The sequence below is a fragment of the Babylonia areolata genome, chromosome 25 (assembly GCF_041734735.1).
Source record: "Babylonia areolata isolate BAREFJ2019XMU chromosome 25, ASM4173473v1, whole genome shotgun sequence".
Classification (NCBI taxonomy): domain Eukaryota; kingdom Metazoa; phylum Mollusca; class Gastropoda; order Neogastropoda; family Buccinidae; genus Babylonia; species Babylonia areolata.
In genome coordinates, this window is record NC_134900.1 from 8,650,361 (window position 1) to 8,664,958 (window position 14,598).

The 14,598-nt window shown below is 42.8% G+C and overlaps 1 protein-coding gene across 1 annotated transcript in view; it reads left to right on the forward strand.

Moving 5' to 3' along the window:
- LOC143299411 (phospholipid-transporting ATPase ABCA3-like) overlaps window positions 1–14,598 on the forward strand; it is an 85,309-nt gene that overhangs the window by 29,960 nt on the left and 40,751 nt on the right. The window contains exons 7-12 of the mRNA XM_076612595.1: window positions 194–375; window positions 2,396–2,533; window positions 2,980–3,097; window positions 3,348–3,502; window positions 5,549–5,704; window positions 13,748–13,958. Of these exons, the coding sequence (XP_076468710.1) occupies window positions 194–375; window positions 2,396–2,533; window positions 2,980–3,097; window positions 3,348–3,502; window positions 5,549–5,704; window positions 13,748–13,958 (960 nt within the window). The remainder of the gene's footprint in view (window positions 1–193; window positions 376–2,395; window positions 2,534–2,979; window positions 3,098–3,347; window positions 3,503–5,548; window positions 5,705–13,747; window positions 13,959–14,598) is intronic.

The following is a 14,598-nucleotide window of genomic DNA, read 5'->3' on the forward strand; positions in this document are numbered from 1 at the left end:
AGAGGCTCAGTGTAGTATGATGTTGAAGGGGAATCAGTGTAGTATAATGATGAAGTGGGCTCAGTGTAGTATGGTGATGAAGAGGCTCAGTGTAGTATAGTGATGAAGAGGCTGAGTGTAGTATGATGATGAAGAGCCTCATTGTAGTATGATAATGAAGAAGCTCAGTGTAGTATGATGATGATGCGGCCAGGGAAGGGGGCTCAGTGGGACGGCTTCACAGAGCCAGCCAGCAAGCACGATAACTTTTCCCTGATGCACGCCATGCTGATGCTGGTGATGGACACTGTGATCTTCTTCATTCTCACCTGGTACCTGGACAATGTGCACCCTGGCACCTATGGTGTGCCCCGGCCCTTGTACTTTCCCTTCCAGGTATGTATGGTGTGCCCTACCCATGGTACTTTCCCTTCCAGGTATGTATGGTGTGCCCTACCCATGGTACTTTCCCTTCCAGGTATGTATGGTGTGCCCTGCCCATGGTACTTTCCCTTCCAGGTATGTATGGTGTGCCCTACCCATGGTATTATCCCTTCCAGGTATGTATGGTGTTCCCTACCCATGGTATTATCCCTTCCAGGTATGTATGGCATGCCCTACCCATCCTACTTTCCCTTCCAGGTATGTATGGCATGTCCTGCCCATGGTATTTCCCCTCAGCTATGTATGTACCATGGTACTTTGCTGTCCAGGTGCTCAGTGAGTGACTAAGAAAGTAATCATGACAAATACCAAAAGGGATCAGGTCACATTCTATGAGTGCACCCTCTGTGTGTAGTAAATCTGAAATTTCATTTACTTCCAGGTGAGCAGTCCTGTTTGTCTGGTTTTAGGTGAAATGAGAATGGCGGAATAGAAGAATAGTTTAGGTTAGGGTTTAAAATTTTTTTGTTTCTGTAATAACTGTACATTTAATTAGTGCTTTCAACCAGTGTTAAATAATATGCAAGTCAGACACAAACCACAACGCACAAATACACTCAAACATACACATGCACACACCGGTGCACGCACTCACACACACCCACACATACATCCACACGTACACACACACACACACACACACATGCTCACATGCACACACACACATGGAGGAAATAGATGTGGATCCATACTACAGCTGATGAAGTTGAACGCTGTGATTAACCCGGAGAGCGCGATGAGCCACGATCGTGGCTTTCCCGGTAAAGTGCGATGGGCCACGATCGTGGCTCTGTTTACATAAGGTCCGACATCGTACGGCTATGCTCGGCAGCCTTCGTAAAACTGCCTCGTTCTGGTGTTACTGCCTCCCTGCTTGTGTTTGCACAAACTTTGACCAAGTTTATAAGTCCAGATCTTCGTATTTTTTGTAAACAATGAGTGACACTGAAGTTGACAAAGCTCAGGAAATGAGTGACCTTGTCACTATTGATGATTCATTTGCTGACAGGGATTCTGGTGAAAACGGCTTTGTTATTTTGACACTTGGGCATGCTGGCTTGCTTGTTGTTCATTCAGTTTTGTGTCTCCAGCCACAAAAACTGGGGGGTGGGTGATGGGGGTGGGGAGGGGTGGTAAAGTGGGTTAGGCATGGGTCTATTGCGATTTCTTGACCAAATCAAGCTAGAAAACTGGAAATTATTTTGATTTAAAGCATTCTTGCTGCTTTTGAAAGCAACATGAGCTAAAAGAAAACATTTATTTATGTTTTTGCCTGTGATTGCATAAAGTATTGTAGATGTGCGCGTGCGTGGCGTCGGTGGGTGTGTCTCAAACAAATAATACAGTGCTTATAATTTCATTGTTTCTGTTATATTCATTTCATGATTCTGCAGCCAGAACATTTTCTGCACAGTTTAATGCCAATTTTGAGATTTTGACTCTGTAAAAGATGTGAAAATACCTATAAACATTGTGGTTGACGTTTTTGGAAAACAAGTTTGCAAAATTTGTTGTTTATATCCTGTGGAATATCTCCAACTACTTACAAGGTACAGCCTTTTTCTTACTTTTATCTGATTCTTCATTCACTCTACTTTCCAAAAATGTATAGGTTTACCTATTTATTCTTACTGATAAGCATACAAATGCCCCAAATCAGAGCACAGGTAGCGGAGGCAAACGATCCCTTTGTTTTAAGCATGATTTCTGTAAGTATGTTTTATTATATCCAGCACTTTGAGGGTTAAGAAGAGTCATGGTCTGCTTGAAAAGGAATAGTTTCAGACTTGTTTTGAAGAATGTGAGAGAGGGACTTTGACAGACTGACAAAGGTGTGAATTTTAGGTTTGTACGGCTGAAGAACTGGGAGCTCTTGTGCAATGTTTCTCTGTAGATAGGAAGAACAGAAAAACAACTCCAGAAACTTCTGGACCTCTTAAAAGTAAATTGTTTTTCATGTGTCATAATGCAGCCATCATACTGGTGTGGGGGTGGACGGCAAAGGAGATTGTCGATGCATGAAAAGACAGAGGGCACCACAGGTGATCGTCACTTTGAGCGTGAGCCGAGCGGTCTGCCTGCGGGCATCAGTATGGTGCATTTGAGAAAGGTGAGCGACTGTGTGTGTGCACAGTGTGTGCTGTTCTCCTTCTTTCTGTCTTTGTGTTCAAAGGGGATTGACAGAGAAATGATGAATTACAACAGTGAGATCAACAATCCATAAATATCAAATACATGTTTGTGTGGTGTGGGTTTGTATGTAAATGTGTGCCCACGCATGCTTGTCAACTGGTTGTGCGTGTGTGTGTTTGTGTGTGTAGGAGTGTTCTTATGATTGTGTTTGAGTTTGAGAGACAGTCTTTTGTGTCAAATCTGTGTTTACAACAGGAAGCAGATAAGTGTAACTTATAGCTGCTCCTGAGTTTGTGGTGGGTAGATATATTATTTTGTGTGCATTTGAGAGAGAATATTGTGATGTTCTCACTTTGATATGACAGTTGTGACTGAAAATGTGATTTCTTTGGCCTTACATTTTGGTTGCTGGAATGTCTTAAGGTGTTTGACAACAAAGCGGCGGTGAAAGATTCCACCCTGACCATGTATGAAGGCCAGATCACCGTTCTGCTGGGTCATAATGGTGCAGGGAAGACAACCACCATGTCCATGCTGACAGGTGCTCTCCCTTAGTGTTTATTCTCTGTGTGTGTGTGAGTGTGTGTGTGTGTGTTTGTGTATCTGTGTGTGTGTTTGCTTGCACATATGTGTATGTGGGTGTTGCACATGTGTGTGTGTGTGTGTTTGTGGGCATGTGCCTGTCTCGACAGTCTGTTACCTTGTCGCAGTGTTTCTATCAGCCCTGTAAATGTGAGAGGACATGAAATTAGTGAATGCTTCCCATGCAGACTGCTCTTGTTGATTTTCAGGGTTCATTTCCCCCACGTCCGGAACAGCCTACGTCAATGGCTACGACATCCGCACAGACATCACCAATGTGCGCAGTAACCTGGGCCTCTGTCCCCAGCACAACATTCTCTTCGATACTCTCACTGTTGATGAACACCTCACCTTCTTTGCCCGGGTATGTGCTATACCCATTTTGTACTGTTAGAATCTGTTCAGTTGTTGTTGTTTTTCTTGTTGTTATTGTCTTTTTGCAAGCTGAAGAGGAAGACAGAAAAAAAAAAATAGTGGACTGACAACATTGTAGGATGGACAGAAAAACCATTTGCACAGATCCTGGCTTTGACACAAGCCGACAGGTCTGGAGGAATCTGGTGTTCAGTTCTTCTGCGAGGTGACTCAAAGACACTCCACAGAGTTGAGGGAGAAGAAGAAGGGTCATGGTAGGGAGGGATGGTGGGAGTATTTTCATATATAAATGTAACTCCCAGTCCATTTTCCACCTCAGAACCAACCTCAAGACTCGTCTGTTCAAAACTGCCTTTGACTAATTAGGGTGTGTTGTGTGTGTGTGTCTGTGTGTATTTGTATGTATACATTGTATACAGTTGACTACGCATAAGTTGACCCCTGGGGACCAAAAAAAAAAATCGTCAACTTATACAAGGGTAGACCTGTCCACACCTTGGATAAGTTGACATTTTCTGGAAGTATTATCCTTAGAATGGAAAGTCAACCTCTGTCACCAGAAAGACACAGAAAATAAGGTTGTGATAAATGTCACCATTCTGCCTCTGCGTTGCCTTGATACATGCATGTTAAACATTATTTGGGTATTAGATTTATCTATTGGTTATTTAACATGTACTGGTTTATTTAATTTGTGGACCCCGGTTGAACGTAGGTGATAACAATTTCATTTAAAGTTTTGGGCATGCATGTTATTTATTTATTTATTTTTTCGTGTGTTTTGACTTGGTTGCATTTGTTCCACGTTAGTTCACTGGTCTATCATTCGTTTTTTTAGTTTTCAACTACATACAGTGCTTGCACTTGTGTACAGTTTTATATATTGCTTTGCTTGCTTGTGTGTGTTTGTGTGTAATGGTTTGAACTGGTGTTTGAAATGGCAAAATGTATTGCATTTTCATGCATTCAAGTTAACAGTGATCAGGGGAATAATTACCAGGGGAATAATTGTTTCCTCCTACATTGACTATGATGTGGCAGTTTTTCACAACATTCATGGTTTCGGCCCAGAAAGTGACATGAGTGTTGACTAATGACAGGGAGGGGGAGATTTACCTGGGCACAAAAATTTGGTTGATGTGTGGGAGGAATCCACTTATACGAGGTTGAGTTTTAACTCTCTCCATACGAACGGCGAAAGAGACGACGTTAACAGCGTTTCATCCCAGTTACCACCATCAAAATATTGCAAGCGGAAGGCTCTTATACTGAAGAGGTGAATGTTGACAAAGAATACCACAATTCTGACGACGGAAGCTAAAGGTTGGGTCTTTCAGACACCCACTGGACATCCGAGGGGTCTGTGTAGAGGAGAAGAGAGGACTGGCCGTACTGAGTGAGTTAAGCAAGGAAATTTACAGAGATAAAGGAAGCTGTTGGCAGAGGCCAAAGAAAGGTGGTGGCTTACCTGATGAGTCAGCTTAAAGGAGATCTGCTTGAGTGGGGATGATTGTAGTTTGCTGTATTGTACTTTGCATGATCTACTTTTGATGCATTGTCAGAGTTTGTAATGTTTTCTCATTTGGTAGGTCAAACCTGCATGTCTTGATGGATGGTGTAAAGAATTGTAATATAGTCACATTTGAAATGATGTTTTGTAAGGCACTTACAGAACAGTTATTTGATTAGGCAATATATATATATATATATATCAACTCACTATTATTTTAAGTTATAATGCCACATAATTCACCATAACATAGGATCCACCAAGCTGCAGTTGTTGATTTTAGCTCCCAGAAACAGATTCTGCGTCTTTTCGATTGAATGCAGTCTCTGTGTGGTTTAAAACTGAAAATTCCCTTTCTGTATGTGACCCAAAAATTGTGATAAATACTAGAAGAGATCAGCTCACATTTTGTGAATGCAGCCTCTGTGTGTCCTAAATGTGAAACATCACTTTCTGTGTATGACGCTAAACGTAACCATGAGTGGAGATCAGCTCACGTACATTTTCCATGTTTGGCACCGACAGCTGAAGGGCTGTCCACAGTCAGAGATCCCAGCGGCTGTGGCCCACATGGCCAAGGAGGTGGGGCTGGAGTCCAAGAGGTCTGCCCAGTCACACACCCTGTCTGGCGGCCAGAAGCGCAAACTGGGTGTAGGCATTGCCCTGATCGGGGGATCCAAGGTAAGCTTTTTGCTGTTGGGGAAAGAGACAGGGGGCTGGCATGTTTGTTGACTGTCATTGTTGTGCTGGCTTTTTGTTTGAGTTGGTTTGGGTTTGAACAGAATTTTGTTCAAGCTTGAATTGATAGTGGAACAGGGGAATAAAAAATGAGCAACAACAAGCTGTGGGTTATGGTGCATTGAAAACGGTTTTGTTTGGTTTTGTTCTGTGTTTGTGCTGTTTGCTGGGTGTTTGGTTTTGTTCTGTGTTTGTGCTGCTTGCTGTGTGTTTGGTTTTGTTCTGTGTTTGTGCTGTTTGCTGTGTGTTTGGTTTTGTTCTGTGTTTGTGCTGCTTGCTGTGTGTTTGTGTGCCTTGCTTTGTTTTGTATTTGTGTGTTTTATTTTGTTTTGTATTTGTTTATGTGCCTTGTTTTGTTATTTATTAGTGCGGTTGCCTTTTTTGTTTTGTTTCATTTTATATTTGTTTGTGCGCACAACACATAGACAGTGGAAAGCCAGCACACTCAATTCTTATTCCAATTTCATACTGTTCCCAGTGTTTTTGTTTTTGTGCACACATACACAGAATGGAAGGGCAGTACACTCACTCATTATTCCCACTTCAAAGCATAACCTCCTCCTTTTCCGTGATTTGTGCTGGGAGTTAACAAAGGGATATGGCGCATTCAGAACTGATATCTTAGTGACAGGGTCAAGGTGAAGTGATTACTTCCATTTCCTTAGAATACAGACAAATGTGTTTGACCCTTTCACTGCCAGTCAATTAAGAGTGCAAAATTCACTTGTGCTATGAGCACAGTAAATATGGCGTCTAAGAATAGCTGGGGATTACCCCTGCGATGTGTAGAAAATATGGCCTATCCTACCACCGAACATTAAGAGCAGTAGGTTCATGGATAACAGACCCATGCTTTGGTCACCTCTCTGTGACATGGGTACTCTACCTAGCTTGTGCATAAATGCGAGTTTGGCGGTGAAAGGTTTAAAAACAATCAGAGGGAGTTGTTATCTGTTTCGTTTTGAATACAGTTCTAAAGTAATCAAGTTATATTAACACAAAGACTCTCTGCTCTGATATAGTTTTACACCATATTTGGAGATTATAAGTTGTTTTTTTTCGTGTTTATTGGATTAAGCCAAAATACTTATCCATGTTTTGATTTATCCTGTCCATTGGCCATCTGCTTGATCTTTTTCTTCTTCTTGGTTTGTGGGCCGTAACTCCCATATTCACTCGTATGTATACCAGTGGGCTTTTACATGTTTGACCATTTTTACCCTGCCATCTAGGCAGCCATACTCTGTTTCCAGGGGTATCTACTTGATCTAGTCAGAGTGTATGATCCTACATAATTGACAAAAGGAAAAAAAGAAGGGACATATTTCCAAACCAGAGGCACAGATTTTCTTCTTCTCTTTTCCTGCTGTAGTGCCTACTGGTGGTACTGTTTTGTGACTCCAAATTGGTACCATAAACCATTCAAGTCTTATTGAGAGGTGATACTGGATTTGGCTTTACATTGCTGATCTGTATGGAATCAGTCACGTTACTAATGAATTGGAAGAAAACAGAATGTCAGAAGCAATATGATCAAACTGAGAAATAGACGGGCGCAATAGCTGAGTGGTTAAAGCATTGGACTTTCAGTCTGTGGGTCCTGGGTTTTAATCTCGGTAGGGGCGACAAGTGGGGAAAGGGTGGAGATTTTTCCGATCTCCCAGGTCAACATATGTGCAGACCTGCTTAGTGCCTGAACCCTCTTTGTGTGTATACGCAAGCAGAAGATCAAATACGCACATTAAAGATCTTGTAATTCATGTCAGTGTTTGTTGGGTTATGGAAACAAGAACATGCCCAGCATGCACACCCACGAAAACGGAGTAAGGCTGCCTACATGTCGGGGTAAAAACGGTTGTACACATAAAAGCCCACTCGTGTACATAGGAGTGAATGTGAGTATTGCAGCCCCCGAACAAAGAAGAAGAAACCAAGAAACAAAGTATCTGATGTGGACTGTAAGTTGAGAGCTTATGCACTAAGCTCAGACCCCACAATTCCCTTGTTTGGAGTAGGCATTTTTGAAGAAGGGGTTACAAAAGTGTCCCCCATCTTTTTATATTTGTTTGTGTACACAACACACAGACACAGCATGGAAGGCACATCAGTGCCATCCGGAAATATCTGTCCACTGATGCAACATCTAGACTTGTTGTTTCTCTCTTTCTCTCTCACCTTGACTACTGTAACTCTATTGTCTGGTTTGCCTGCTTCATCCATTCAGTCCCTTCAGCGCATAGAAAACTCTGCTGCCCGACTTGTCCTCAGAAAGAAAAGATCTCAGCACATCACTCCTCTTTTGCAACATCTCCACTGGCTCCCTGTCTCACACCGAATAAAGTACAAGATCAGCACTCTATGTTATAGATGTATTCACAAAACTGCCCCTTCCTATCTCTGCGGCTGCCTTCACCTCTACACTCCATCTCGCTCACTATGATCGGCTTCGGATCCACTCTGTTTACGCATACCCAGATTCAAACACTCGACTGTTGGCCGCCATTCTTTCTCTGTCTCTGGACCTTGCAATTGGAATGAACTTCCTTTTTCACTTCGTCAATTCTCCTCACTCAGCTCTTTCAAGTCTGGCCTTAAACCCACCTCTTCCCAAAATAGCCTCCCTTGCCTGCCCTTCCTTGTCTTAAGTTTCTACAGTTTTAGAGTTATGCATGCGTGTAAATGACTGGTGTAAAAGGGCTTTGATTTGTCTCTGCACAAGATTCAGCGCTATATGAATACCATTATTATTATTATTTATTAAGGCAATGTGCATAACACATAGACACACAGTGTGGAGGGAATGGAAGGCAATGTGCACAACACATAGACACACAGCGTGGAAGGAATGGAAGGCAATGTGCACAACACATAGACACACAGTGTTGAAGGAATGGAAGGCAATGTACACAACACATAGACACACAGCATGGAAGGAATGGAAGGCAATGTGCACAACACATAGACACAGAGCATGGAAGGCAATGTACACAACACATAGACACACTGCATGGAAGGAAATGTGCACAATGCATAGACACACAGTGTGGAAGGAATGGAAGGCAATGTAGACAACACAGACACAGTGTTAAAGGAATGGAAGGCAATGTCCACAACACATAGACACAGTGTTGAAGGAATGGAAGGCAATGTCCACAACACATAGACACAGTGTTGAAGGAATGGAAGGCAATGTGTACAACACATATACACACAGTGTGGAAGGAATAGAAGGCAATGTGCACAACACATAGACACACAGTGTGGAAGGAATGGAAGGCAGTGTACACAACACATAGACACACAGCATGGAAGGCAGTGTCCACAACACATAGACACACATCATGGAAGGAATGGACGGCAATGCCCACAACACATAGACACACAGTGTTGAAGGAATGGAAAGCAATGTCCACAAGACATAGACGTTGAATGAATGGAAGGCAATGTCCACAACACATAGACGTTGAATGAATGGAAGGCAATGTCCACAACACATAGACACACAGTGTTGAATGAATGGAAGGCAATATCCACAACACATAGACACACAGTGTTGAATGAATGGAAGGCAATGTCCACAACACATAGACACATAACATGGAAGGAATGGAAGGCAATGTGTACAACACATAGACACACAATGTTGAAGGAATGGAAGGCAATGTGCACAACACATAGACACACAGCATGAAAGGAACGGAAGGTAATGTGTACAACACATAGACACACAGTGTGGAAGGAATGGAAGGCAATGTGCACAACACATAGACAAACAGCATGGATGGAATGGATGGCAATGTGTACAACACATAGACACACAGTGTTGAAGGAATGGAAGGCAATGTCCACAACACATAGACACACAGCATGGAAGGAATGGATGTCAATGTCCACAACACATAGACACACAGTGTTGAAGGAATGGAAAGCAATGTCCACATTACATAGATGTTGAATGAATGGAAGGCAATGTCCACAAAACATAGACGTTGAATGAATGGAAGGCAATGTCCACAACACATAGACACACAGTGATGAATGAATGGAGGGCAATGTGCACAAGACATAGACAAACAGCATGGAAGGCAATGTGTACAACACATAGACACACAGTGTTGAAGGAATGGAAGGCAATGTGCACAACACATAGACACACAGCATGAAAGGAACGGAAGGTAATGTGTACAACACATAGACACACAGTGTGGAAGGAATGGAAGGCAATGTGCACAACACATAGGCAAACAGCATGGAAGGAATGGAAGGCAATGTGTAGAACACATAGACACACAGTGTTGAAGGAATGGAAGGCAATGTGCACAACACGTAGACAACACAACATGAAAGGAACGGAAGGCAATTGTACAACACATAGGCACACAGTGTGGAAGGAATGGAAGGTAAAGTACACAACACATGGATACACAGTGTTGAAGGAATGGAAGGCAATGTCCACAACACATAGACACACAGTGTTGAAGGAATGGAAGGCAATGTCCACAACACATGGACACATAGTGTTGAAGGAGTGGAAGGCAATGTCCATAACACATACACACATAGTGTTGAAGGAGTTGAAGGCAGTGTACACAAAACAGACACACAGCATGGAAGGAATGGAAGGCAATGTCCAAAACACATAGACACACAGCATGGAAGGAATAAAAGGCAATGTGCACAACACATAGACACACAGTGTTGAAGGAATGGAAGGCAATGTGCACAACACATAGACACACAGTATGGAAGGCAGTGTACACCACACATAGACACACAGTGTTTGAAGGAATGGAAGGCAATGTGCACAACACATAGACACACAGTATGGAAGGCAATGTACACCACACATAGACACACAGTGTTGAAGGAATGGAAGGCAATGTGCACAACACATAGACACACAGTATGGAAGGAATGGAAGGCAATGTGCACAACACATAGACACACAGTGTTGAAGGAATGGAGGGCAATGTGCACAACAGATAGACACATAGTGTTGAAGGAATGGAAGGCAATGTGCACAACACATTGACACACAGTATGGAAGGAATGGAAGGCAATGTGCACAACACATAGACACAGTGTTGAAGGAATGGAAGGCAATGTGCACAACACATAGACACACAGTATGGAAGGCAATGTGCACAACACAGACACACAGCGTGGAAGGAATGGAAGTCAATGTGCACAACACATACACAGTGTGGAAGCAATGGAAGGCATTGTCCACAACACATAGACACAGTGTGGAAGGCAGTATGCACAACACATAGACACAGCATAGAAGGAATGGAAGGCAATGTACACAACACATAGACACACAGTATTGAAGGAATGGAAGGAAATTCGCGCAACACATAAACAAACAGCATGTAAGTAATGGAGGGCAATGTGCACAACACATTGACACACAGCATGGAAGGAATGGAAGGCAATTTGCACAATACATAGACACACAGTGTTGAATGAATGGAAGGCAATGTACACAACACATAGACACACAGTGTTGAAGGAATGGAAGGCAATTTACACAACACATAGACACACAGTGTTGAAGAAATGGAAGACAATGTATACAACATATAGACACACAGTGTTGAAGGAATGGAAGGAAATGTGAACAACACATAGACACATAGTGTTGAAGGAATGGAAGGCAATGTGCACAACGCATAGACACACAGCAAGGAAGGAATGGTAGGCAATGTACACAACACATAGACACACAGTGTGGAAGGAATGGAAGGCAATGTGCACAACATATAGACACAGCATGGAAGGAATGGATGGCAATGTGCACAACACATAGACACACAGCATGGAAGGAATGGATGTCAATGTCCACAACACATAGACACACAGTGTTGAAGGAATGGAAAGCAATGTCCACATTACATAGATGTTGAATGAATGGAAGGCAATGTCCACAAAACATAGACGTTGAATGAATGGAAGGCAATGTCCACAACACATAGACACACAGTGATGAATGAATGGAGGGCAATGTGCACAAGACATAGACAAACAGCATGGAAGGCAATGTGTACAACACATAGACACACAGTGTTGAAGGAATGGAAGGCAATGTGCACAACACATAGACACACAGCATGAAAGGAACGGAAGGTAATGTGTACAACACATAGACACACAGTGTGGAAGGAATGGAAGGCAATGTGCACAACACATAGGCAAACAGCATGGAAGGAATGGAAGGCAATGTGTAGAACACATAGACACACAGTGTTGAAGGAATGGAAGGCAATGTGCACAACACGTAGACACACAACATGAAAGGAACGGAAGGCAATTGTACAACACATAGGCACACAGTGTGGAAGGAATGGAAGGTAAAGTACACAACACATGGATACACAGTGTTGAAGGAATGGAAGGCAATGTCCACAACACATAGACACTCAGTGTTGAAGGAATGGAAGGCAATGTCCACAACACATGGACACATAGTGTTGAAGGAGTGGAAGGCAATGTCCATAACACATACACACATAGTGTTGAAGGAGTTGAAGGCAGTGTACACAAAACATAGACACACAGCATGGAAGGAATGGAAGGCAATGTCCAAAACACATAGACACACAGCATGGAAGGAATAAAAGGCAATGTGCACAACACATAGACACACAGTGTTGAAGGAATGGAAGGCAATGTGCACAACACATAGACACACAGTATGGAAGGCAGTGTACACCACACATAGACACACAGTGTTTGAAGGAATGGAAGGCAATGTGCACAACACATAGACACACAGTATGGAAGGCAATGTACACCACACATAGACACACAGTGTTGAAGGAATGGAAGGCAATGTGCACAACACATAGACACACAGTATGGAAGGAATGGAAGGCAATGTGCACAACACATAGACACACAGTGTTGAAGGAATGGAGGGCAATGTGCACAACAGATAGACACATAGTGTTGAAGGAATGGAAGGCAATGTGCACAACACATAGACACACAGTATGGAAGGAATGGAAGGCAATGTGCACAACACATAGACACAGTGTTGAAGGAATGGAAGGCAATGTGCACAACACATAGACACACAGTATGGAAGGCAATGTGCACAACACAGACACACAGCATGGAAGGAATGGAAGTCAATGTGCACAACACATACACAGTGTGGAAGCAATGGAAGGCATTGTCCACAACACATAGACACAGTGTGGAAGGCAGTATGCACAACACATAGACACAGCATAGAAGGAATGGAAGGCAATGTACACAACACATAGACACACAGTATTGAAGGAATGGAAGGAAATTCGCGCAACACATAAACAAACAGCATGTAAGTAATGGAGGGCAATGTGCACAACACATTGACACACAGCATGGAAGGAATGGAAGGCAATTTGCACAATACATAGACACACAGTGTTGAATGAATGGAAGGCAATGTACACAACACATAGACACACAGTGTTGAAGGAATGGAAGGCAATGTACACAACACATAGACACACAGTGTTGAAGGAATGGAAGGCAATTTACACAACACATAGACACACAGTGTTGAAGAAATGGAAGACAATGTATACAACATATAGACACACAGTGTTGAAGGAATGGAAGGAAATGTGAACAACACATAGACACATAGTGTTGAAGGAATGGAAGGCAATGTGCACAACGCATAGACACACAGCAAGGAAGGAATGGTAGGCAATGTACACAACACATAGACACACAGTGTGGAAGGAATGGAAGGCAATGTGCACAACATATAGACACAGCATGGAAGGAATGGATGGCAATGTGCACAACACATAGACACACAGCATGGAAGGAATGGAAGGCAATTGCACTCACCCATTATTCCCATTTCATAATCATACCCACTTCCATTTTTTTGTATTTTTTTGCATGCACAACACATTCATACACAGAATGGAAGTGCTCGACAATTTCAATGTCCCACCCCACTCCTCCCAACTTTCTCCACATGTGCAGATTGTGATACTGGACGAGCCGACAGCAGGCATGGACCCTGGGGCACGGCGCCAGACATGGGACATCCTGCAGCGCCACTGCAAGGGGCGGACAATGCTGCTGTCCACCCACTTCATGGACGAAGCAGACGTCCTGGGTGACCGCATCGCCATCATGGCCGAGGGTGTGGTCAAGTGCTGTGGAACCTCCCTCTTCTTGAAGAAGCTCTACGGTAGGCTGACGGGAATTGGTCCACTAGAATAAAATTGAAATAAATGAAATAAAGTGCTGTGGCACCTCCCTCTTCTTGAAGAAGCTCTACGGTAGGCTGACGGGAATTGGTCCACTAGAATAAAATTGAAATAAATGAAATAAAGTGCTGTGGCACCTCCCTCTTCTTGAAGAAGCTCTATGGTAGGCTGACGACAATGGGTCCACTAGAATAAAATTGAAATAAATGAAATAGTGTGCTGTGGTATCTCTCTCTTCTTGAATAATTTCTGTGGTAAGCTGACGGCAATTGATCCACTTGAATAAAACTGAAATAAATGAAATAAAGTTCTGTGGTATCTTTCTCTTCTTGAATAAACTGTACAATAGGTTGATGTCAAACTGTCAGATCGAAAAAAATGATAAAATGTTGTACTCCTTCAATGAAAATAACATTTGGATCGCCATTATGGCAGATGGCATGGTGAAGTGCTGTGGCACCTCCCTCTTTTTGAAGAAACTCTGTGGTAATAATAATAATGGTTATCCTTCGGTTCCAAGGAAGATGTCACTGTGTAGATTTTTTGCACACGGAAGTGGCTGTACAGGTCACACATATGCACACACACACACAAACACACACACACACACACACACATACA